Source organism: Diceros bicornis, chromosome 5 (genome assembly GCF_020826845.1).
Source record: "Diceros bicornis minor isolate mBicDic1 chromosome 5, mDicBic1.mat.cur, whole genome shotgun sequence".
Taxonomy (NCBI): Eukaryota; Metazoa; Chordata; class Mammalia; order Perissodactyla; family Rhinocerotidae; genus Diceros; species Diceros bicornis.
In genome coordinates, this window is record NC_080744.1 from 68787998 (window position 1) to 68812295 (window position 24298).

Genomic DNA, 24298 nt, shown 5'->3' on the forward strand with positions numbered 1-24298 from the left:
ATGAATTACAACTCATTGTAGCGTTACAACATACATTAAAAGAACTGAATTCTCAAACAGGCTGAGACACATTTTGAATAAGCAATTAGTAAAATTAATGTGTTTCTGTTTTAAAAGCATAACAGACGATGATTAATGTAGAGTTGACAAAGTCTTTGAGACAAAAAGGCACACGTAGGACTTTTTTTCATTACAATGCAGGTAAAACTGAATCAAGTGGATTAAACATAGAAAAGTTTTAATGAGGCAAATGTCAAGCAAGCATATCGACTTCTTAAAAAATAAAAAAAAACCTAAAAGTTTAATTACAAAAACACTTGTACAGAACACTTGGCATTTCAACAGTTTCAAACACATGTACACTTTTTCCTAAAATTTAATTTTGTCAGAAATAAAACACTTTGTCTCACTTTCCTCAGCTGCTCCTTGTGTTTTAATAAAAAGAAAGAAAAGAAATGTGTTAACACTGAATAGGCAACAACTTATTTCTTGAGAACATAAGTGCAGTAATATCTACAAGTTTATTGGGAAACATGAATTAGGTATTGTGTTAGCCTGTAACCTCGTTTACCACCTCCTGGTTGGGCACAGAGGAGAGAGGAGGTGACACAGACCTGCTTTACAGAACCTGAGAGTTTTGTGGCAACTGAATCCCAGCCACCAGTGAGTCAGGTGTGTAGCTACTGGGAGAGCCAGCATTTCAAACGCAGGCTGCTTATTTTGTGAAAATGATTTCAGACTATGTGCTCTCTCAAAATCTCGTGCATTCCTGAATATGCAAATGTTTCAAGTCAATGTCAGGTGTCTTATCTAGAGTCAGGAGAATGATGATCTTTGGACCGAGTTACCGTCTTACCTGGTCAACAGCACTGCTAACAAAGCTGCACAAAACTAAAACAAAGGAGAAACAGAGAGAAATATTAGGAGGAAGGAAGAAAGGAAAGAAAGTATCTGGCAGGAGGCAGATACAAACTTTCAGAACTGGCTTGAATGTCCTTCTGCCATAGGCAGTGTGTTGTAGCTTGGACTTAGCAGGCAAGGAGTCTGAGAGAAGTGACAGGAACAGCAGATGAGAGCAAGAAAAACAGGAAAATACAGAAAAGCAGGTAAGTTGGCTAGATTTATAGCAATAGATAATGATGGGCTCTTATTCTAAAAAGTTGCCAAGTGGTGGAATGTGGGCTTCAGTGCATGGAAATTTGATGTGTGTTCACAAAAGACATTAAAAAAAAGGTTGTTTTTTGTTGTTTTATTTCCTTTGGGCTAACAGAAAAATCAGGTAAGGAGATGCTGAGAAGACAGGATGGTGCAGCAAGGTAACGGGGTTTCTGGCTTGCACCCTGGCTCATGAGCACATCGTGAGAAGGCCTCACTTCTACCTGCCTTCAGTGGCATGGTGCCTAGACAACGGGCTCAGCAGGCCCTGCTTTGGTTCCAAAGACCTCAGCTGCAACCGTCAGCCTTGTGCTCTAGAGCATCAAAACAAACAAAAAAACCCTGAGGTGAGAATAGGGACCCCTCTTCCCTTTAGGTGTTAAAAAAAAATCAATTACTAATGGTGGGGAAGACTAAGGGGAGCCTGTCCTTTTTGACATAGATTCTGCAGTTACAGCTAAAGAAGACAAAGCACATGAGAATTCCTCTGTGCCCTTTTCTGTCAGCTCAAGAGACTATTTTGAATGACATTTCCACCTATCTGTATCTGTGGATCAGTATACCTAAAGCAGACATTCCCTCAGTTTTCACTTATGATAAACTTGGGTTTTTTTTTTCCAATACCACATGAGAAACTACTTTTCCCATTCTCTCCTGTTTACCAATGACCTTTTCTCAGCAAAAATGCTCCACAAGACATTGCCAACAGATGGGAACAGAAAAGCCTTGCCAGGGCTGGGAAGCCAGCTCTGTGCAGGAGCAATGCTTAGAACACAGCAGGCAGTACCAAGGAGGAAGGAAAGAAAGAGCATTCTCCTCCAAGGCAGCAATCACAAAGCCTCGATGTGGGCTGGCACCCACTGAGAGCTGTGTGGGGTGGGAAACACAGCCTCACTCCACGGGACACTGTCAACAAGAAGCTCCTTTCTTTGGAGTCACAGCAGGACAATGATGGGAGAAGACCGGGCCTGTCCAATGAGAGAAACTCTCCTTCAGAACCCTGCTGAGCAACAAAGCCTAGAGGTCAGAAAATGGAGATGTATATCTTGGTGGGGGTGACGGGAATAAAAAAATAACCCCCAAATGCATTAAAAAAAAGTGACAGCTAGGTAAGAAAATCGGAGCTCCACAATAAAAGGATCCAGTCTGAAGTAGAACAACGAGAAGGCTTCCTTTCTGCCGCAGAAGATGTCAGGCTCAGGGTTGCCTAGTCAGCAGAATAGATGCAGATCCACTTTAACATAAATGGAGATGATGGGAAACTGAAGACTTGGGAGAGCGGTTGTACACTTTCAAAGCTTCACAAGGACGATTCCATTGGAAGTTCATATACATGTTCCTTTTGCTGTTCCCTCATATGGCTTCCTGGAGTGAAGGCATCTAACTCATAACTGATAGTTCTTTCACAAGCAGAGTAAGCTGTACTCCCTTTCTGCCTCCACTCAGTTCAAATTTCCATGGATGGCTTCTCATTCCTTACAAGTAAAACCACTTACAGAACATCTTGGTGCTCTAAGACCTGTAGAATTGGTGGGGTGGGGGAGTGGGGGGAAGATACCAAAAAGGTAAGCAGTGATCAGAAAGGACTAGGGCTATGGGTTACAAAAAATGCTTTGTTCTATTTTCAGAAGGGTTGAGGTGAGGAGCAGGGTGTGTGTAAACTAAAGAGCTCAGAAAACTGCAAGCAGGCCACCTCACTGAGATGTTTTAGATAACAGTTCACTGATAAACATGGCCTTGCTCCAGCTCAGCAATGATGGGGAGGTAGGAAAATCATCAGCTGAAAACAGAAAAGTAATGATCAGGGACAAATCTGATGATGGAAAATTAGTACTCTACTTTAGTCCAAAGAATGTATGGTCAAAATTGGTTAAAGCAATTTTCTTCAAGTATAAATCTAAGGCTCTCTGCATATGTAGGAATGTATTGTGTGAATATGATCAATAAATTTTCTCATTGATAAAAAGGCAACCACATAAGAAAATTTTTTTTTTTTTTTCCCAATTCTTAGCCAAATAGGGCCAGCCCCAGTGGCCTGGGTTCAGTTCCCAGGTGTGGACCTACACCACTCATCTGTCAGTGGCCATGCTATGGTGGCAGCCCACATACAAAAAGAGCAAGATTGGCAGTGGATGTTAGCTCAGGGTGAATCTTCCTCAGCAAAAAACAAAACAAAACAAAACAAAACAGCCAAATATTTATCATTTGGTTCAACTGAAATCAAGCAACATATGGATTTTGTTTATATAAACTATCATGTTTACATAAACCTCTCAACATGAAATCGCCCCTATGGCTTCCCCCTAGCTCTACTTTTCTCTAGGTTCTAGTTAGCCACAGCAAGAGAGATGATAGCTGGGGTCATTCTTCTACTGTATATCTATAAAAAAATTTTTAAAATGGGCTGACCAAAATTTTGTAACATTAAAATTACTAGATTGTAATTTTTTTTATTTACCTCCTATTTATCTTAATGCTCTCATTCCAAGATTTTTTAACGCTTCCCCTTACACCCACCCCCACCTTCTTTTGGCAATGTTTTAGAAACTCCACTGAACCAGAGTTGAGATATATGTTTTCTAGCCCTGGATTCTGCACTCATCTACTCAGGTATTTTCAGGCAAGACATTTTACCTCTTTGGGACTCAGTTTCTTCATATGTAAAACGCTGCAATTTCTAAAGGTCCCTTCCAGCTAATATGCTTCTCTAGAACTATAGACCATTAGTTTCCCTTCACTCACTGGCTCCTGAGAGTGGATGAAACCTTTGCCAAGCTCATGTCAGAGTAATTAATTTTACCATGAATGCTGGGGACATCAGGCGTAGCTTTCTGCACATATTTGTATAATGAGGCCAAGCTACTATTAATCACAGTCTTTATAATTGTTTCATTTGAGAGTTCAGGGGGTGTGGGGAAACTATCCATTCTTAGTTATGTCTGCATGGCTACACTGTAAGAATCTGTAGTAATAAAAAAGTTCACATTTTCAGGTATTATTTTTTCAAGGGCAAAATATTTGTAGGTCAAAGTCAAGGATAATGGTAACATTCTAGGTTTTCAAAGTCATCTCAGAAAGCAGATACTATAGTTTATATCCTTAAGATAAGTAAAGCTTTAAGAGAGTGTTACTGGCAAAATGCTCGAAATGGAAAACCACTTTTGGCTTAAAACTTGCAATAACTGCCCTCTTCCTGCATGAGGAGCCACTATGTTATCAATTACTGTGTTCTTTCACGATCTTCCATGCTGTTTCTCCCAGCTTTCTCTTTTCAAGCCTGCAAGAGTGCTAATTGAAAACACTGTATGAAAATGAGAAGGATGATGAACTCCTGAAAATCCCAGGCCTAGATTTACAAGCTGTTCCCTTCATAAACAGCAGCAGTAATGCCACTTCTTTATTCTGCAGGGAGTCCAGCCATCTCTTAGAAGTACAGTCCGTTCCATCTGGGTACTCACTAGAAGGATGGTAATCCTTTCCCCATCAGACTATGGCTGAGGCCAAAGTATAATGAATTGCTTTGTACAGTTACCATCCAAGGGCATGACCAAGAAGCATAAAGACTACTGCTTTTGTCTCTGGTAGCAGATGTTGCCTCATTAGACAAAGAATCATGGCTTTTATTTATTCTCCCCCCAACCCAAGCCCCAGTAGATAATTGTATGTCATAGCTGCACATCCTTCCAGTTGCTGCATGTGGGACGCGGCCTCAGCATGGCCGGAGAAGCGGTGCGTCGGTGCGCGCCCGGGATCTGAACCTGGGCCACCAGTAGCGGAACGCGCGCACTCAACCGCTAAGCCATGGGGCTGGCCCTATTTATTCTTATACATGTTGCTCAAGGTCCAAACCATGCTAGAATATGAAGATATACATGAGTGTGCTCATGTACCTACAGGACAAATAAATAAAGATTCAAACCCATGACTGGCCATTCTAAGGAGCATATGCTGCTGTCCACCCTTGTTTTAGTATCCATATATGGCCACCTCACCATATGGTCCAACCTTAAGATTTCCACCCAGTTTAAATGTATGTCTGCACGTATGGAACACTTTAATCGATAGACCAAAGGGCTGTGGGATGGCATACTAAAGGGCACCCTATCTTCAGGAACTTGAGTGAACAAATACCAATTCCATTTAAGAAATGACACTTGATGACTGACCATTAGTACCAAGAAGTTTACATGGGCAGATCCCTTCTGGAAATGTACTTTTTTCTCCTCTAAAAGGACATAACACATAATAGTCATTTGTTGAATATATTTTTAAAAAGCGTATTTTCTCTTTCCTCTCTTTTTTGCTTATTGAGAGTTTATTTTTTAATCTATTTAATCAGAGCATTAACTGTTTCACTGTAAGATTAGTCCACATTAACATTTAACATACAATAGTCACTCTGATATTGAGTGGTGAATGAAAGGCATCTTACTTATGTAGGCTTATATACATACAATGTCTTGTTGATTACTGTTGTAAATTATCATTAATGTTTTCCAGGGAAAAAGAAGATTAACAGTTAAATGATATTTACAGGCATACCTCGGAGATATTGCGGGTTTGGTTACAGACCACCACAATAAAGTGAATACTGCAATAAAGCAAGTTACATGGACTTTTTGGTTTCCCAGTGCATATAAGAGTTATGTTTACACTATACTGTAGTCTACTCAGGGTGCAATAGCATTATGTCTAAAAAAACAATGTACACACTTTAATTAAAAAATACTTTATTGCTAAAAAATGCTAACATTATGTGAGCCTTCAGTCAGTAGTAATCTTTTTGCTGGTGGAGGGTCTTGTGAAAAACACAGTATCTGTAAAGTGCAATAAAACGAAGTATGTCTGGTATTTTGTTCTAAGTGCTGTTTTGGGGGTGATTTCCTCTACATTTCTCACTCAATCTTCAAAAACTTTGGGAAACTAACACCCAGGAATACAGCTAATAAGTGACAAAGCTAGAACCGAGGTCCAATCACAAAAACCATGTTCTTCCCATTAAACCATGCTGAGGCATGCATGAGAAGAAACTATGTTGATTCTGTTTCCTAACATTATTTACTACATTTAGCAACCAAGCAACAGGAATCGTAATTCTCCAACTCATTTATTCAATGTAAGTCCAGGGTTTTAGTAGTACTGATAAAGTTTAATGCCATCTTATTTTTGGTGACATGTTGGCATGTACGAATCGTATCAGTGAACACTCACCATTCCCTAACGATCAAGCCTGTTTACAACTTCTCGAACTGTAGCTATGAAGTTTTCATTGTCTTGGGGGTTAGCTAAAATAATACTGTGCAGTCTGTTCATATATGAGTCAATGGTGTCCACTGTAGGTGTCTCTCCACTTCCTGAAGTAAGATAAGAAGAGAGAGTAAGAAAATCCCTCCATTCAGTTTAACCATAACACAGTTAAGTGAATCCACAACAAAAGAAATCTGACTCTAATGTGGTCTGCTCCACAGACAAGATTTTAATTTCAGAGGAGAAACTTTTAGACCTCAAATAAATGAAATTTATCCACATACTCTGAATAAACAGATGGGTTATATAATTGCTGTATAGCATAGGTGTGGCCACATATAACAAAAGGCACAGAGTCTCCCAGCTTTCTGCTGTGACTATCCTCAACATGAAAGAGTACATAAGAAATACTCGTGTTCATTTTCCTCTTCCCATTACAACAAAATTAAAAAGCAAGCAAATATACATAAGAAAAATGCTCTATTCAAGATTTATTACTATTTCTATTGTTCTGAATATCAAATTAAACTTAATAGAAAGGAAAGCAGGTTATATTAAAATATAATTGGAGACAAATTTAAATGACCAGAGAGCCGAAATTTTGCATTTTAGCCAATACTGTGATTCTATTATATGACCCACAGAAAACTCTGAGGAAGAAAACCCTTATTTTACTGATGATCCTCTTGGGGGAGACTTCAGCCTCACTGCACCAACACCAACATACACAGCACCCTCCCCCGTCACCCCACCACTGAACTGCTCAGGTAGGGATGACATTACCAGGCAAGGGCATACTGGCAAAGCTGTTGGTTAACACCTGCCGCAGGGTCTCCAGGTGCTGCTGCAAGACCGTGTTGCGGCTCCGCTCTTGGATCACATCCACCTCCAGCTTCTCCACTGCTGTGCGCATGCTCTCCACGTGCTTTTGCAGGGCTGCATTCCTCTCCTCAAACTCCATGTTGGATTTGCGAAGCTGGCGGAGCTCTGCCTCCCGAGCTGAGGACACACCCCCCACAGAACACATGTAGCACCAGGAGTCTCTGAGGAGTCCTAGTGACTCTTACAAGGAAGTTCTGCTTAGTTGCCTCTAATTAGCTACCCCACCTCATCTCTCTATTCTCATTATGACCTTCCAGATAGCAATTTCAGCAATAAAATGCCTGGCTCCCTATAGCTATTTTAATTCTTAAAGCTGGTCATGTTCTATACTTAAGATTGCAAGAAACACTTGCAATTCCCAGTATTTTTGTTTGTTTGGTTTTGAAAAACCGGGCAATGAGAAGCCTGAGGGGTTTCACAGGAGGATCCAGGGAGATGGGGCAGGCACAGCTGTGGGTCCCCGTCTTTACTGCAATGGGGTGAGCTTTGGTCTTACTTATTTTATATTTTGGATGCCCAGGTAAGCTTTCATTTGTACAAACGGTTCCAGGCAGAGTCCGAAAACAACTGAATTAGTGATGTACATTTATTTCCTCTGATCCAGAAACTAAAGTAGCTTTGACAACACTGGCCTAGCTTTCCTTCACTGGTCTTTGAGTAGCTATGTTTACTAGAGAGTGAAATAGAAGCAGTTCTCTTCTTCCAGACCAGTCCTAGGGTCTGGAATATCACTACCGTTGCTTTTGAGCAATGAATTCCTTCTGAGAACGAAATCCCCTGTCACAGACCTGAGGAACACAAAATGATACTTTGGTAATCACCTTTGCTGTGGTTCAGGAATTCCTCTGTAAATATAGGGATGTCAAAAACAGATCGTTCCTTTACCTCTGTTTCTTTCTGTGAATCAAGGATAACAAAATAGTTAATTCTTAAATAGAAGCTAAATTAAATAGCAGTGCCTGAAGGCACAACGGTCACGTCTTCCTTAAAGAAACAGTGGGGTGAGCAGGAATCAGTCCAGGTGAGGCTGTGTATTCACCTTTTTATTGGAACCAAACTTTCACAGACCTCAAGCAGGTTAAGTATTCAGTTCTCTCAGCCGTACAACTGCTGTGCAATGAGAAACCTTAAAACAAACCTACATACATTCCCTAATGGAGAATTTGGAAGCCATTTCTTAGCTCTGTGCTTTGAATAGTCAACAGTACATAGTTGTGAAAGTGGTTGAGGTAGGAATAGAGAAGGGCAATTTCTAGGTGTTTTTTCAGTTACTTCTGTTGGTTATGCATGTAAAACGTTATCTGACATAGGACTATGCAACCTAAATTTGCAGAGTAGACAATAAGAATTTTAAGCAGAGAGCTGCCATCCATTAGCAAATAATAATGGTATTCCATTGGTACTTCTACCTTACTTATTTACAAGGGACAGCCTATAATTGGGGATCTTTTAGACTTTCTTCAGACAAAGGAAAAACAAACAAAATCAAGAAGTCAGAAATAAGTAGGCTCTAAAAATGAAAAAGCCAAGGATTATGTGAGATAGAAGAGAATAACAAAGCTAAAATTAACTCACCAATAAGCCATTAAAAATAAAAGTCTCACAAAACTACTGCAAAATATATTACAATGATCCTTAAGAATAAAGTCAATATTTCAAGATGCATTGGCTGCCATTTCTACAATGAATTTGAAGTTGAAAGCATTATGAATATAAATTACAAGTGTCTTGGCACAGTGTTTAAAATCTTTCACTATATAAGATGGTAAAGAGAACAGTGGGAAATGAGTACTGAAGAAATTGCTAATGAAATCTGAAGATCCAAAAACTTCTATAACATAAAGAACAGTAAAAAAAAAAAAAAAAAAAAAAATCTGGAAAATATTCCCATAAAAACATGTTTAAAGCCAGAGATAGAATGTATCTTTCCTATTCTTGCTACCACCAGTCTTTTATCTTTGTATACACATATGATTTGGTGCCCAGTAAAAAAGTTAAGCAGCTAACAGCCTATGAGGGAACTCTGACAGCCAAGCTCCTGTCTTCATATTGGTGCCTGCCTTGCAAGGAGGCTGGGCTATGTGAACTTCCTGCCAATGGCAGCTGATCAAGACAGACATTTAAGATGGAAGTTTGAAAACCTGTATTTACCTGAGGAAACTTTCAGAGCACTTAATTTTTACTCTTTTACTTCTTAAAGAAAGTAAGCAAAGTTTCCCAAAACAATTTAAAAATAACAAAATTATCATTGAAAGCCCCATTTTCAACACACAAAGCTCCACCTTGAGCCAGTTGCTAGCGGGTTTCAAAGAGAAGTAATGAATGGGCAAGAAAGGCTGTTCCAGAAAGGATCTTAGACATATTTCAAAGTGGCTTTCTCTTGACTTTGCTGGTTTACCATATGATTTAACTCTGTTACTGGGTTGCTACAGGAAAACAGAAAACTTATGACACAATTCCAACATGTACAAGGCATCATGGACATAAGCCTAAGTCCACAAATAACTTAGGATAAAGTCTTATGACTTTATCTTCCTACCTTGTCCAGTCTCCTTAACTACACAGGCTTATATGAGATCAGTTACCTAATCATAGGTCTAAATATCTGCCAGTTAGATGGGAAGGTGAGGATGCCTGGCTCCCATTATCATGGTACCAAGAGTTCTCTCCAAGGCTTCGAGTCTCCTCAGACAGGTAATTCTCTTTCCTTCTTTGCCTGAGCAGTCCAAACCAAGCTAACTACATAAGGGCAGAGGACTGTACCATGTAGGTGCATTAACACACTGCCCCTTGGAACAGATTCTTAGAGTAAGAATAAGAATTCTCATTAAGAATTATAAGTAAGAATAAGAAACACCAAAGCAATTAAATGAAACTGTTCAGTCTTTGGAAGGCAACAGAGAAATTCTACTTAAAGGAAAAGTGGTAATAAAAACCATCAGCACTCTTCCATTACTGAGTACATCACTCAGCATGGAGAGAATCCTCCTGGGGGCTTGTATATACTTAAACTGCTCCAAGGATTGCTCAAGGGATTAAAATCATTAGGATTTCGTTACCTCTTCATTGAAAGGGGCTAATTTGTTCAGGCTGAGTGTTATTTTGTCATTTCTCATAAATTAAAAGAGAAACAAAATTACTGTTTCTACCTTACTCCTCACATAAGATGTAGACACATTCTTGAGAGTAACACTAGCTGGGTCTAGTGGGCTGGCTTTTGATTTGAGAGGAGCAAGAATACTCTTCACTTTGGTTTTTCGTTCTATAATATTGAGCAGAGGGTAAGAGAACACAGGTCCTTTTGAACCGAATCTCTTTTGCTGTGATCTAGGCTCAGGGCCAGAATTTCATAGAGTGTGATATGCTTCTCTCAAGTGCCCTTTACTGTAGGGAATACTCTTAATACTGTGTACCAGGCTAAAGTGCCCCACTGCTATGCAGAATGGCTTGAATGATTTCAGGTCAGCATTTCTTTAGCTCTAATGTGCACTCTCCAGTACCTGCCTTGGTAACAATGTCTTAGGAATCCAAATTCCATTTAGGAACACAACTGGTTTCTTTACTATACACAAATCAAATCATTTCTGTCTTAACTAGCAACAAATTTTGCTGACATCTCAGGCAACCAGGCCCATTTTAACTTTCAACACTGTTTAGTTCATTCCATACAGCATGGCATGTGCTGCCAAGAATGCCAGACTGGGACACAGAGGCCTGGGTTTCAGTCACACTTCTGCCTCTAACCAACTCAATAAGTGATGCTGGGGAAGTTCTTTGCTGTCTTAGGCAAGTCACTTTCCTCAGCAGCAAAATGAGGGGGTCAGTTGAGAGGATTTCTGAGGTCTTAGTATTTTGAAGTGAGCTTGAAGATTATTCTCTTACATTTGTCATTTTACTCCTAAGAAAATAAGTAAAGGGAAATAAGCATGATGTTTTAGGCACTTGCAAGATACTTGCTCTTTTGTTAACTTACTCATAACTCTGCTCAAGCCATTGTACCCACCCTGAGGGGCCCCCACAAACTCTGGGTCATCTTTAATGCTTGATTCAGTTCTTCCTTTCCATGGCGACTTCTGTGGCTGCTTTTCACTCATAGTGCTTTCTTAGTTTTTTGAACTCCTATTATACCGAGAAGTTATATGTAGGGAAATCACTGTGTGACTATGTTTAAAAACTGACAAACTCATTCTTTCTTATTACAATTCCTTAGAAATTACCTAGTTTAGGAAAGCTATTACTCAATGAAAAATAAAAACTGATACAGTGAGGGACATAAATAGGGTCAACAACCTGACTAAGAGCGCTTTACTCTGATGTGGGCATACAACAGACAGATTTACAGAGTCTACTGTATACAGATTTGAGAAACTGCTGCTGGCTCTCTACATACTCTCTCATTTTTTTTTTTTTTGTTTGGTTTAACACGTGTCTAATCCTGAAACAGGGGAATCACACAGACTTATTCCTTTTCATAAATCATAGAAATTCATATCATACTAAATTATGTATTTTAATAAAGAGCCTCATTTCTCAAATCATTAGCAGCAGCTTCTGTGACTGACTAAATCTACTAAATCTTTTCTGACTGCAACTATCAACTTTACTGAAGACCAAAATGCCACATATGGTTTGGCCAGCAAAACTCATAGTGATAGAGTCATTGACTAGAAAACGTGAGATCTAACTAATATTTTAGATTACTGTCCAAATTCTATTTTGTAACCATTAAGGATAGAGAAGCTATAAAGGATGCTTATTAGGGAAAAAAAGAAGTACAGAAATTTCATGATATTGGTGGGTGGGCACATGGAGAAAGGAAGGGAGAAATAAGTAATTATACAAGTATCTGGCAATATGGAAAGCCTGCAACGCAATTCAATTATGATTTAAAATATAAAGTATATACACAGTTACTCAAGCAAAAAAATATTTATAACGTTTCATCCTAATTAGAGCACAGAGATGTCATATAACTACATTTATATAGGATTTATATGAAGAATAAAATGTTAATATTTACTATGCTTCTCACTTTATAATTCATATAAATCTATTTGACTTGTGAATCTAAATGTTTTCTCTATATTTTAAAGGTCACCAATATGAAATTAGGTATGAGAACTACAATCCCAAGATAAATAAGTTATTGTTTTGAAGAAATGATTTCCTTGATTTAGTAATAAATCAAATACCTGCAAAAGAGTACATAAGAAAATTCTTTTTGTGTAAATTTCCAGTGTTATTTCAACAAATAGGTTTTGTATAAAAATAAATAAGTATTTACGGAAGACATCCTCAAGGCAGGGGTGTCATGCTAGGTGTTACGGGGTTGGGTACAAGAGGAAAACTAGACCATGTATGCCTTCAAAGAAATTACAATTCAGGAGTGTGAATAACAGAAGCACTTGAATAACCTCAACACCAGGCCAGATCAGCTAAGTGCATAAGAGAAATACAGAGAGCTGTGAGGGTTAAAAGAAGTTGGAGGAAACAGGAAAAGCCTGAAGGAGGAAATGGAACTTGAAATAGGGTTTGAAGGATGACTAGAATTTTGAGAGGCAGAATGGGATGGGGAGGTGGAAACGATGATGAGGGAGGGAAAGAATTCTTGAGAAAGGAAGAATATGAGCACAGGCATAAGGCAGAGAAGGAGGGGGCACCTGGAGGACAGTGAGCAGTAAAGGTTTTTAAGTACGTAAGATAGATATGAGAAATATGAGAGTTAAGGCATTTGGAAAGGGAAGTTGGGACTTAATTACACAAGACTCTGCTCAGTTGGAATGTGATTTGGTAAGCAATGAGGAGTCACTGAACATTTTAAAGTATGGGATTATCACAAATTTTATTTTCTTACAACCATATTAACCATAGGCTACATATATATTTAAAGCTCTCTATGCAGCATAGCCAACACACATAGGCCTAAATCCTATACACACAAACAGGAACAGAGGCCTAAATCCTATTGATGGGGTTGAACCAAATGGAAGGGAAAAGGCCAGTAAACACATTTGTGCCAGTGAGAAAAGGAGGCACAGGAACCAAGACATTGTCACCTGTGCTCTGTCAACACTGCAGTTGAATAGTTCATTTTAACCAAACACTGGATTCCCTAAGTAACAACTTTTTGAGAGTCAGAGTAACGTATTTGATGATGATGAACTATGGCCAAGTTATAGCTTTCAGCTAGTCCTCATTTCTATATCTCATTCCAAATCCCAGCCACCTTCAGCATTTAAAGCCAATAAAGTTCTTGGACCACAAGAAAGGACTGGAGTTGGGGGCTGTAGTTCAAGGGCAGACTCACGACATAAGTGTCTGCCATATGCTAAGAATCCTTGAGCTAAAGCTACTCACTCAGTCTGAATTATGGGATAGGAAATACTCTGCCATTCACTAAAAAATAAAGTCCACTAGCACTTCAAACAACATTATTATAAATATATATATGTAGACAGAAAGCTAATTACCTCATGATCATGAGTGGCCTGTCTGGCTGCATCTAAAAATATGAAAGAATAAGAGAACATTAAGCTGAAAAACAAAACAAAACAATAAAAAACCCAAGCAGATGACTGTGCCAAACTACAAAAAATGCTGGTATATGTAGGCTTTCTCACAGTATAGTATATTTTCCCTCATGGTTTCATTAATGAGTTGGTTAACAAAAGTTAAAAGGAACCTCATACTTATAGGTACACAATTAGACAAGAGAAACAACAGACACAGTTCTTACCTTTGAGGAGAATAATGTGGGAGGGTAGAGAGGAAACATATGCCAAAGGCTGTTTGTGCAACATTATAGTTTAGCAGGCAAAATGCCCAAGGTGGAGAAGATGCAACGGCTAAGGAATGACAGACTAGACCGGCTGCGTGGCTTAGCGGTTAAGAGCGCGCACTCCGCTTCTGGTGGCTCAGGTTCGGATCCTGGGCGTGCACCGATGCACTGCTTGTCCGGCCATGCTGAGGCAGCATCCCACATACAGCAACTACAAGGATGTGCACCTATGACATACAACTATCTACTGGGGCTTTGGGGAGAAAAAGGGAAAAAAAAAGGAGGAGGATTGGCCATAGATGTTAGCTCAGGGCCGGTCTTCCTCAGCAAAAAGAGGAGGATTAGCATGGATGTTAGCTCAGGGCTGATCTTCCTCAAAAAAAAAAAAACAAAAAAAAACAAAAAACCGGGATCTTGTCTATCTTGTTCACCACTGCATCCTTAATGCCAAGGTGAGTGCCTGATATTAATAGGAGGTGCTCAATACATATGTTTTGAATGCACACATACATGAATGAATGAATGAAAAGGATGATCATTGGAGGCTGGGACAAATGGCACAAGGCCCAGAGGTGTTAAAGCAAGGCAGTTATGTAGTTTAGTAGACAGACTAGTTTTCAGGCAGAGAAATGCCTAAATTGGGAATTAGAAAAAGAGCACAGACAAATAAAAGGGGTCTTGGAGCACAAGCCAAATTGTTAACACTGGATATGGAAACCCAACTGAAGTTTCTAAATGAGAGTAATGTGACTTTAATAAAATTCCAAGATGATACTGGTAAGCGAATGTAGTATAATAGAGAAATGATAGAAACATATCTTTTATATTTATAACTCTAATAGTAGGCTTTGTGAAACTCCACCAAGCACAAGAAACTACAAATACATTGGGGTCTGATACCTTGCCTGTGAGATTTGCCTTTCTGACGGTCCTGGGTTTTCCTGCTGAAGACCTTGTAGGCCTCGGTCTTCTGATACTGCTCCAGCTCCTTCATGTAACGTTCCTTATCTCTATCTGCTTCATCAAGGTAGCGCTACGAAAGAAATGTGGAATTATTTTCAAGAAACAGATCTTATTTAAGTAAAATATCAATGAACTATTTGAAGAAAACAGAGGACAATTAGAACACGGAAAGAAAAGTATATGGGGAATAAGGTTTAAGGGAGAATTAAAAGAAAGTCATGAATAGAATAAAATACAATCTCTCAATTATAAAAGAAATAGGTGATTTCAACTTTTTATTGCCTTTTCTAACTTAATGAAGACAAGTTCTATTGAGATCATTCTCACAAAAAATTCACAAGAAGATGATTATAATTATTCCTCTAATCCTACAGACAGAACTCCACATAGCCACTAGAGTCCTCAAGACGACTGAATACCACATAGGCACATTTAGTCTTCCCAGGGGTAAGACTTTGTTTCTCTTTGTCTCTCTATCCCCAACCCCTTCTGAGGGAATGATCTCATAAATCAATTGCCTTTTAAGAGGCAGAAGAGTGGAGCACTAAAGCTGGGAAGACACAAAAAACATAAAAAAGAATGACCTCACCCTCTGGACCTAAAATGGACTACTATGAGAGAGCCTTTATTTACATGATTTGTGTTATGAATTATTTAAACAAAGTTCATTGATCTACCAGGATAATTTGTTTAATGTCTTGTCCTTTTTTTTTGTTCAGTGAGGAAGATTGGATCTGAGCTAGCATCTGTTGCCAATCTTCCTCTTTTTGCTTTAGACAGACTGGCCCTGAGCTAACATCCATGCCGATCTTCTGCTATTTTGGATGTGGGTCACCACTACAGCATGGCTTAATGAGTGGTGTAGGTCTGCACCCAGGATATGAACCTGTGAACCCGGGCTGCCGAAGCAGAGTGCACCAAACTTAACCACTAGGCCACTGGGATGGCCCCTAATATCTTGTTCTTTTCATTCATCAATAAGTTTTTATAAATAAAGTATAAAAGACTGCTTCTAAATGAACACAAACTAGAGTCAGAAATTATGTTAAAAAACCTCATCCTACACAAAAGCCAGATGTAGCAGACACCCAATTGGCCAAATCTGGGACAATTTAAGTACCAAAATACTTAAGTACAGTAATAAATTATAAACCATTGGGAAAAAAAGAAATTCATATGCCCATACCAATAATAAATAAATAACAAACAAATAAATATATAAATGAGGAGAGGAGGAGGGCTCTTGCTTAGATTAGAATGTTGAGGGCTGACTGGTAAATGTGGAAGGAATGCTAGAGTTGAAAAATCATCATTTTGCAACCACCACTGCAAAGATTAGATCAAGGAAAAGTCATCAATGAATGCTAAATCTAGGGGGAAATTTTGATATGGAACCCACTATTTGCAAGTTCTTAAACTGTCTCTCTATAGACTGCTTATTAATTTATTATAAGGGAGAAGAAAAAAATTTTATCGAGTGAGCAAAATTAACATTACCAATGAGGAATAAAAGGATATTGTATGCCTGCATATGTGATACCCTGAGAAGGACACACCACCACCATGCAGTATTCTGACTGAGGATGCATAACCTCAACCTAATCACGAGGAAATATCAAACACAAAATGAGGAATGTTCTGTTAAAAGTAAACAAAAAGGAGGGGGAGGAAGAGGGAGGGATTGTATTCTTAAAAAATATTAATGTCATAAAAGACAAAGAAAGGCTGTGGTAATATCCCAGATGAAGGAATCTAGAGACTTGACTACTAAACACAAAACCTGACCCTAGACTGGAATCTGAACTGGAGGAGGAAGACGTTATGGAGGAATGATGTTAGGTCAACTGACAAAACTGGCATGTGGATGGTAGGTCAGACAAAAGTATCATATTAATATAAAACTATAAAGTTGATAACTATACTACAGTTATGTAAGACAATATGTCTATGCTTATGAAATACACTCTGAAATATTTACGAGTAAAGGGCCAAGATGTAACTGACCCTCAAACGATTCAGAAAAAAACTGTGCGCGCCCTTGCGAGCGAGAGGGAGAGGCAGCGGGAGAGGGAGGGAGAGAGCGAGCGAGGGAGGAGAAGGGGAGAGAGAGCGGGAGAGGGAGGGGAGCGGGAGAGGGAGAGAAAGAGAGCGAGGGAGCGGGAGCTGGAGAGGGAGTGGGAGTGGGAGCTGGAGAGGCAGTGGGAGAGGGAGAGGGAGAGAGAGCGAGGGAGAGGGAGAGAGAGCGACGGAGCGGGAGCTGGAGAGGGAGCGGGAGCTGGAGAGGGAGCGGGAGAGGCAGAGAGGGAGAGGGAGAGAGAGCGAAGGAGTAGGAGCGGGAGCGAGAGCGAGGGCGAGAGAGGGCGAGAGAGGGCGAGAGAGCGCGAGCGAGCTTGCACAGGAGAGTATGAGCACGCAGGCAAACAGAGAAATGGGATAAAATGTGTTAACAATAGGTGAATCTAGGTAAAGACTATTTGGGTGTTCTTTGTACCGTTCTATGTAACTTTTCGTACATTTGAAATTATTTTCAAATAAAATGTTAAAAAAACAAAAACAGACACACAAACCCTTGTCCTACCTACTTAACAGTGGTTATCCCTGGAGATTATTGTTAATTTTGTTTTTTTCTTTATACATTTCTGTATTGTCGGAAAAAATTTTAAACTATGAGCATGTATTAATTTTGAAATAAAAAAATTAAAAAGAAAAGAGTAACTAGTACGTGCAGCTCGTGATCCCTTTATATGTTAGAGCTAAAACAATGGATGATATGCACTGCTTTCGATTAGTCTGCTACCACAAACACAGAGCTTCAAGTTGCAACTTAATCCGATCTCTCTGAAATTTTTTGAATTCAGTTAATTCCTGAGAGTATTTTTCAATTTGGTTTTAGTCTTTGGAATCTTTTTTAAAAAGCGTAAGTCATAAAACAGTATAAGACATAAAAGAAATATAGATATCTTTCAGATGCTGACAATGCTGGGAACTTTTAACCCAAAGCCACTCCCACAATCATTACCATCACTCTGCTTTCCTGGCATTTCAACCAGTTCACGGTTATCTTGTCCTCAATTCCTCCCAAATCTCTCTAACAAATGAATTTGTTACAGTTTGGCAATAGGGTTAGTTTCTGTCTTACAGGAGAAAGAATTCAAGTAGTTCTTGCTTTATTTCCATAGTAGGTTAAATTTGCCAAAATTCTAGTTAAAAAATTTATTAAAGTAGTAAAACCTTTTTCTTAAACAAAAATCTTATGTGAATAGTAGAATTTTATCAAATGACCTTTTCTCATTTAACTCGGTGGAATAAATTATGTTGATAGATTTCTTACTTTCTTAATATTGAACTGCTTTTTACAAAAATCTAATGTGAACTCTCAGCATATAAATACAAGCAGAGCTGCTTTGGTGGAGGGGGGTCCTAGAGTCCCTCCTGCTCACACCCCTGCAAGCAGACACTGAAAGAGTGTACAAACCACTGTGCTAGAGAAAAGAGCTATGGAGGACCCTACTATTCTGGTCTCCTAGGCACCATGACAAAATTGAAGAATCAACTGGTCTGTCCTCTTTGCTTTTCTAACAAAAGTGATTTTTATTTTTTATTTATTTATTTTTTTTGTGAGGAAGATCGGCCCTGAGCTAACATCTGCCAATCCTCTTTTTTTTTTTTTTTTTGCTGAGGAAGACTGGCCCTGGGCTAACATCCATGCCCATCTTCCTCCACTTTATATGGGACGCCGCCACAGTATGGCTTGACAAGCGGTGCGTCAGTGCGCGACCGGGATCCGAACGGGCAAACCCCAGGCTGCCGCAGCGGAGCGTGCACACATAACCACTTGCACCACCGGGACGGCCCCAAAAGTTATTTTTAAGACATAATGGAGGGCCGGCCCCGTGGCTTAGCGGTTAAGTGCACGCGCTCCGGTACTGGCGCTCCGGGTTCGGATCCCAGGGGCGCACCGACGCACCGCTTCTCTAGCCATGCTGAGGCCGCGTCCCACATACAACAACTAGAAGGATGTGCAGCTATGACATACAACTATTACTGGGGCTTTGGGGGGAAAATAAATAAATAAATAAAATCCTAAAAAAAAAAAAAAAAAAAAAGACATAATGGAAACCAAGCAAAGAGTCCGGAAGAGGAACAATTACCTGTTTCTCCTCAGGAGGCAGTTTACTCCATTCATTGCCTAACATCCTTGTGATTTCTGGAAATGGGACTTCTGGTCTCTTTGCTCGAAGCTGTTCTCGACGCTCATTCATGAACCGAACATATCCTGTAAGGGGGGATTTGGGTGCATTGCTGTCTCGAAGAGGTTTCTTCCTCTTTCGTCCTTTGGACCAACCTCCTCGTTTACTTCTTTGCTACAAACAAGACAAAATAAAAAAACAAAAACCAAATTACAACAACAACAAAAATCCCCCCAAATAACACAACAACAATAAACACCAAAAAACAAAACAGGATAAGAGTTGTATTTTCCGGGGCCAGCCCGGTGGTGCAAGCGGTTAGGTGCGCACGCTCCACTGCAGTGGCCCAGGGTTCGCTGGTTCGGATCCCGGGCGCGCACCGACACACCACTTGTCAAGCCATGCTGTGGTGGCGTCCCATATAAAGTGGAGAAGAATGGGCATGGATGTTAGCCCAGGGCTAGTCTTCCTCAGCAAAGAAAAAAAAAAAAAGGAGGATTGGCAGATGTTAGCTCAGGGCCGATCTTCCTCACAAAAACAAAAAAGATTAAAAAAAAAAAAAAAAGAGTTGTATTTGCCTACCATTAAGGCCCTGGATAGTCAAAGCTCTCCAAATCTGTCACAGGTACAAATGACTGCAATGCAGTTTCCAGACGGTTCACTTGCAGACTCTTTTATGCACCACACTATAAATTGTTGCACTAAGGGGCTATGTTAGTGCTGATCTCAATAGATGAGAATAAGGGGAGTCATGATCACACAAGCTTTGGCTTTCATACGTACTTAACAACCCTGACTCCCAACAGGGGAACATTCTAAATGAGAAATCAGCACACAGCACTGTGCCAGAGAAGGAGACTGTCACAGTAGATCAGAACAAGATATTGTCACATGCACTGGGCAAATGAAGAGGCAAGTTGTAGCACAGGGATTAAAAATCATTCATGAAGGGTACTTTATTTATTTATTTTTTTTGGTGAGGAAGATTAGCCCTGAGCTAACATCTGTTGTCGCCAATCTTCCTCTTTTTGCTGAGGAAGACTGGCCCTGGACTAATATCTGTGCCCATGTTCCTCCATTTTATATGGGACGCTGCCACAGCAGGGCTTGACAAACGGGGTGTTGGTGCATGCCCAGGATCCGAACCCCAGGCTGCCGCAGCGCAGCATGCACACTTAACCGCTACGCCACCTGGCGGGCCCCACATGAAGGGTGTTTTTCATTGATACCATCCAAAGACCAGTTTGTTTCCCACAGCAGATAGCATATAGGTTTTTTGGTGTGTGTGTGAGGAAGATCAGCCCTGAGCTAACATCCATGCTACTCCTCCTCTTTTTGCTGAGGAAGACCGGCTCTGCGTTAGCATCTATTGCCAATCCTCCTCCTTTTTTTTCCCCCAAAGCCCCAGTAGATAGTTGTATGTCATAGCTGCACATCCTTCTAGTTGCCGTATGTGGGATGTGGCCTCAGCATGGCCGGAGAAGCGGTTCGTCGGTGTGCGCCCGGGATCCGAACCCGGGCCGCCAGTAGCGGAGCGTGCACACTTAACCGCTAAGCCACGGGGCCGGCCCTGTTGATGGTTTCTTTTGCTGTGCAGAAGCTTTTTAGTCTGATGTAGTCACATTTGTTTGTTTTTCCTTTGTTTCCCTTGCCTGAGTAGACATGGTATTCGAAAAGATACTGCTAAGACCAATGTCAAAGAGTGTACTGCCTATATTTTCTTCTAAGAGTTTTATAGTTTCAGGTCTTACATTCAAGTCTTGAATCTACTTTCAGTTAATTTTTGTGTATGGTGTAAGATAACGGTCTACTTTCATTCTTTTGCATGTGGCCGTCCAGTTTTCTCAACACCATTTATTGAAGAGACTTTCCTTTCTCCATTGTATGTTCTTGGCTCCTTTGTCGAACATTACTGTCCATAGATGTGTGGTTTTATTTCTGGGCTTGCAATTCTGTTCCATTGATCTGTGTGTCTATTTTTGTGCCACTACCATGCTGTTTTGATTACTACAGCTTTGTAGTATATTTTGAATTCAGGGACTGTGATACCGCCAGCTTTGTCTTTTTCCTCAGGATTGCTTTGGCTATTTGGGGTCTTTTGTTGTTCCATATAAATTTCAGGATTCTTTGTTCTATTTCCATGAAGAATGTCATTGGGATTCTGACTGGGATTGCACAGAATCTATAGATTGCTTTAGGTAACATGGACATTTTAACTATGTTTATTCTTCCAATCCATGAACATGGAATGCCTTTCCCTTTCTTAATGTCTTCTTCAATTTCTTTCAACAATGTCTTACAGTTTTTGGTGTACAGGTCTTTCATCTCCTTTGTTAAATTTATTCCTACGTATTTTATTCTTTTTGATGTGATTTTAAATGGGATTAATAATGTTTTATGGATAAAAGAATGCTTATTTCAGGGAAGAGAAAGATAAGCAAAATGGGACAAAAACATCTAAATATTAATTACAGTTCTGCACGCCTCCAAATATATATAAAATGGTGCAATAATTCAACATTAGGCAAATGGTCTATTCGGTGTCAGTTTTTTGTTTTTATTTTGTAAACCCAGTAAAATTAAAGCTACTAAGGATTTTAAGATATTTAAGAAGCTTTAAGCATTCACCATAATCTAAGAATGCCAACATGAAAAAAATCAGCTCTTTTAAAATAAGAAAAAAGACAAAAATCAATGGCGGTATTCTTATGGCTAAAAAAGAGTACCTTAAAACACAGACAATGTAATCAGTCATTTGTGAGGAACACCGCAAGTCCCACAAGGGCATGACTGCCCACGGCCATATGGAACCTATGTGTGAATTAGAGAAAGATGCCCTGTATGGGAGGGTGAATGACTTGGTAAGTGGTGCGAATCCTTTGGGCACATATGCCTCTATGCTATAGGGCTTGGTGAGCAGTGTGTGGCCTTGAACAAGGGTATGTGGACTAGTCATTAATTACTTATTTAATTAAATCATTCACTTATTCAAGAAGCATTTGTTCAGCATCTAATATGATGTAGGTATAATTTCTTGGGCAGGGGAAAAACAGAGTCTACGTGTCTGTATGTCATTAAAACCATTAATATGGTTCTATGTAAACAGGAAATATAAAACAGAAAATTTTGCAGAATGTAAGGCTAGATGATGAACACCTTGATCAAGTCCCTTGCTGGCTGCTTCTTCAGAAGCTTCAGAGGCCAGTAATAGGAGAAGATAACTTCAGCTTACCTCATCTTCATGCCTCGGTTCACTGCCTTCTGCTGTATTTGAAGATTCATTCTGAAGCAACTGACCTTGGGATAGATCCTCCACAAATTCTGGATTGTTGGTAGATGATGTGGCTCCACTACTATATGGAACCTCTGGGTGGGTTAATCTGAAGAATAAGCAGAAGTGTAAAAGTTCAGTACAACAGATCAAAAACTCCTATTTACTAAAGTTCAAGACAAATTTTACTGTCAGCAAAAGCACATGCCAGTCTATGAATTAATTCCCACATCTTATCTGCATAAATATAAACAACGTCTCCAGAACAGTTACAGAGCATTTAAAAAAATGGTTTCAGTGCTTGATTGAACCAGGCCAGCTCCATGGAGAAGTCTCCTACTAAAAGCATCTATAATCTTTTCCCCCAAAATTATGTCTACCCTCAACATTGACTTCCCATTTTAGTTCTGAGTGTGCAATAGAGTCTGACTTATATGCTACCTTTCATGTATTTCCAATGTAAAGACAAAATACTATTAATGGAAAAGGAGAGTAGGAATGGGAGTTGCAGAGGCAGTTTGCCCCCATCACAGAAGAGAGAGTTCTTGAAGGGCATAAGAAATATGTCTTATCGTAGATTCCATAGGCTATTCCTTCTTGGATTATAGAGTTTATTGACAACCAGATCATCTAAGAACAATATTATTAAGTTCAGTAAGTTCAGGTATAAATGTTAATAAATCAGACAGATATTTCTTTTCTGTTCTCACCATTCTGTTCCAGATGAGTCAGCAAACCAGATCTCATCCTTCTGAAAAGTGGACACAAGAAGGTACAGATTGATGGCTGGGTCTTAGACTGACTTACTCTATCACAGGTGGATAAAGGAATGGAAGAAAAGGCAACACCATGTGCTACGGAGTTTGAGGGTTTTTTTGGGGAGGGGGAGAGGGGAAGGTGGAGGAAGATGGAATAAGAGAGTAACATTCAGTCATTATTCTGGAAAAATGTATATTCCATGGGGTTATAGGCAAATAATTACAATGCAATCTAAGTACTGAAATAGGGTTTTGTAAAATGTGCTATAAAGGCTCAGTAGAGGGTATGATGAATTTTATATAGATAGAGAGGATGTTAAGAAAGATTTTACGAGAAGGTCTTTAAAGATGAATAGGCATTTATCACGTAAACAACATCATTACAGGCAGAAAGAACAGGGTATAGAAGGAAAAAGTGAAACCTCTCAGGAGGTTACTGCAATAGACTAAGTGACAGACAAGGGCAGGCAGGATGGAGAATAGGGGAGAGAACGCTAGGAGACACTTAAGAGGTAGAATGGAGAGAACTTAATGACTGAATGAATATAAATAGTGAAGCAAAAAGAAGAGTCAATGGTAATTCTGAGGTTCCCAGATTGCATGATTATGTACTATTAGCCAAAGTTACAACTGGAGAGTGAGAGAATGTGTGTGTGTAAGAAAGACAGACAGGGCCGGCCCCGTGGCTTGGCCGTTGAGTGCGCGCGCTCCGTTACTGGTGGCCCAGGTTTGGATCCTGGATGCGCACTGACGCACTGCTTGTCCCGCGACGCTGAGGTGGCGTCCCACATACAGCAACTAGAAGGATGTGCAACTATGACATACAACTATCTACTGGGGCTTTGGGGAAAAAAAGGGAAAAACAAAAAGGAGGAGGATTGGCAATAGATGTTAGCTCAGGGCCGGTCTTCCTCAGCAAAAAGAGGAGGATTGGCATGGATGTTAGCTCAGGGCTCATCTTCCTCAAAAAAAAAAAAAAGACAGACAGACAGAAAATGGTAGGTTTGAAACACTCATGGCATAATTAAGTGGAGCTGTCCCACAGACAACTGGA

General features: G+C 39.8%; 1 protein-coding gene across 1 annotated transcript in view; it reads right to left on the bottom strand.

The window, feature by feature from the left end:
* Positions 1 to 217: 217 nt before the first annotated feature.
* The window catches only part of HMG20A (high mobility group 20A), a 74702-nt gene continuing 50621 nt past the window's right edge, over positions 218 to 24298 (bottom strand). Inside the window, exons 3-10 of the mRNA XM_058542127.1 lie at positions 22448 to 22595; positions 19177 to 19389; positions 14963 to 15095; positions 13755 to 13786; positions 8106 to 8181; positions 7186 to 7401; positions 6367 to 6509; positions 218 to 2674 (exon numbers count right to left, since the gene is read on the bottom strand). Coding sequence (XP_058398110.1) covers positions 6373 to 6509; positions 7186 to 7401; positions 8106 to 8181; positions 13755 to 13786; positions 14963 to 15095; positions 19177 to 19389; positions 22448 to 22595 — 955 coding nt within the window. The 3' untranslated portion in view covers positions 218 to 2674; positions 6367 to 6372. The remainder of the gene's footprint in view (positions 2675 to 6366; positions 6510 to 7185; positions 7402 to 8105; positions 8182 to 13754; positions 13787 to 14962; positions 15096 to 19176; positions 19390 to 22447; positions 22596 to 24298) is intronic.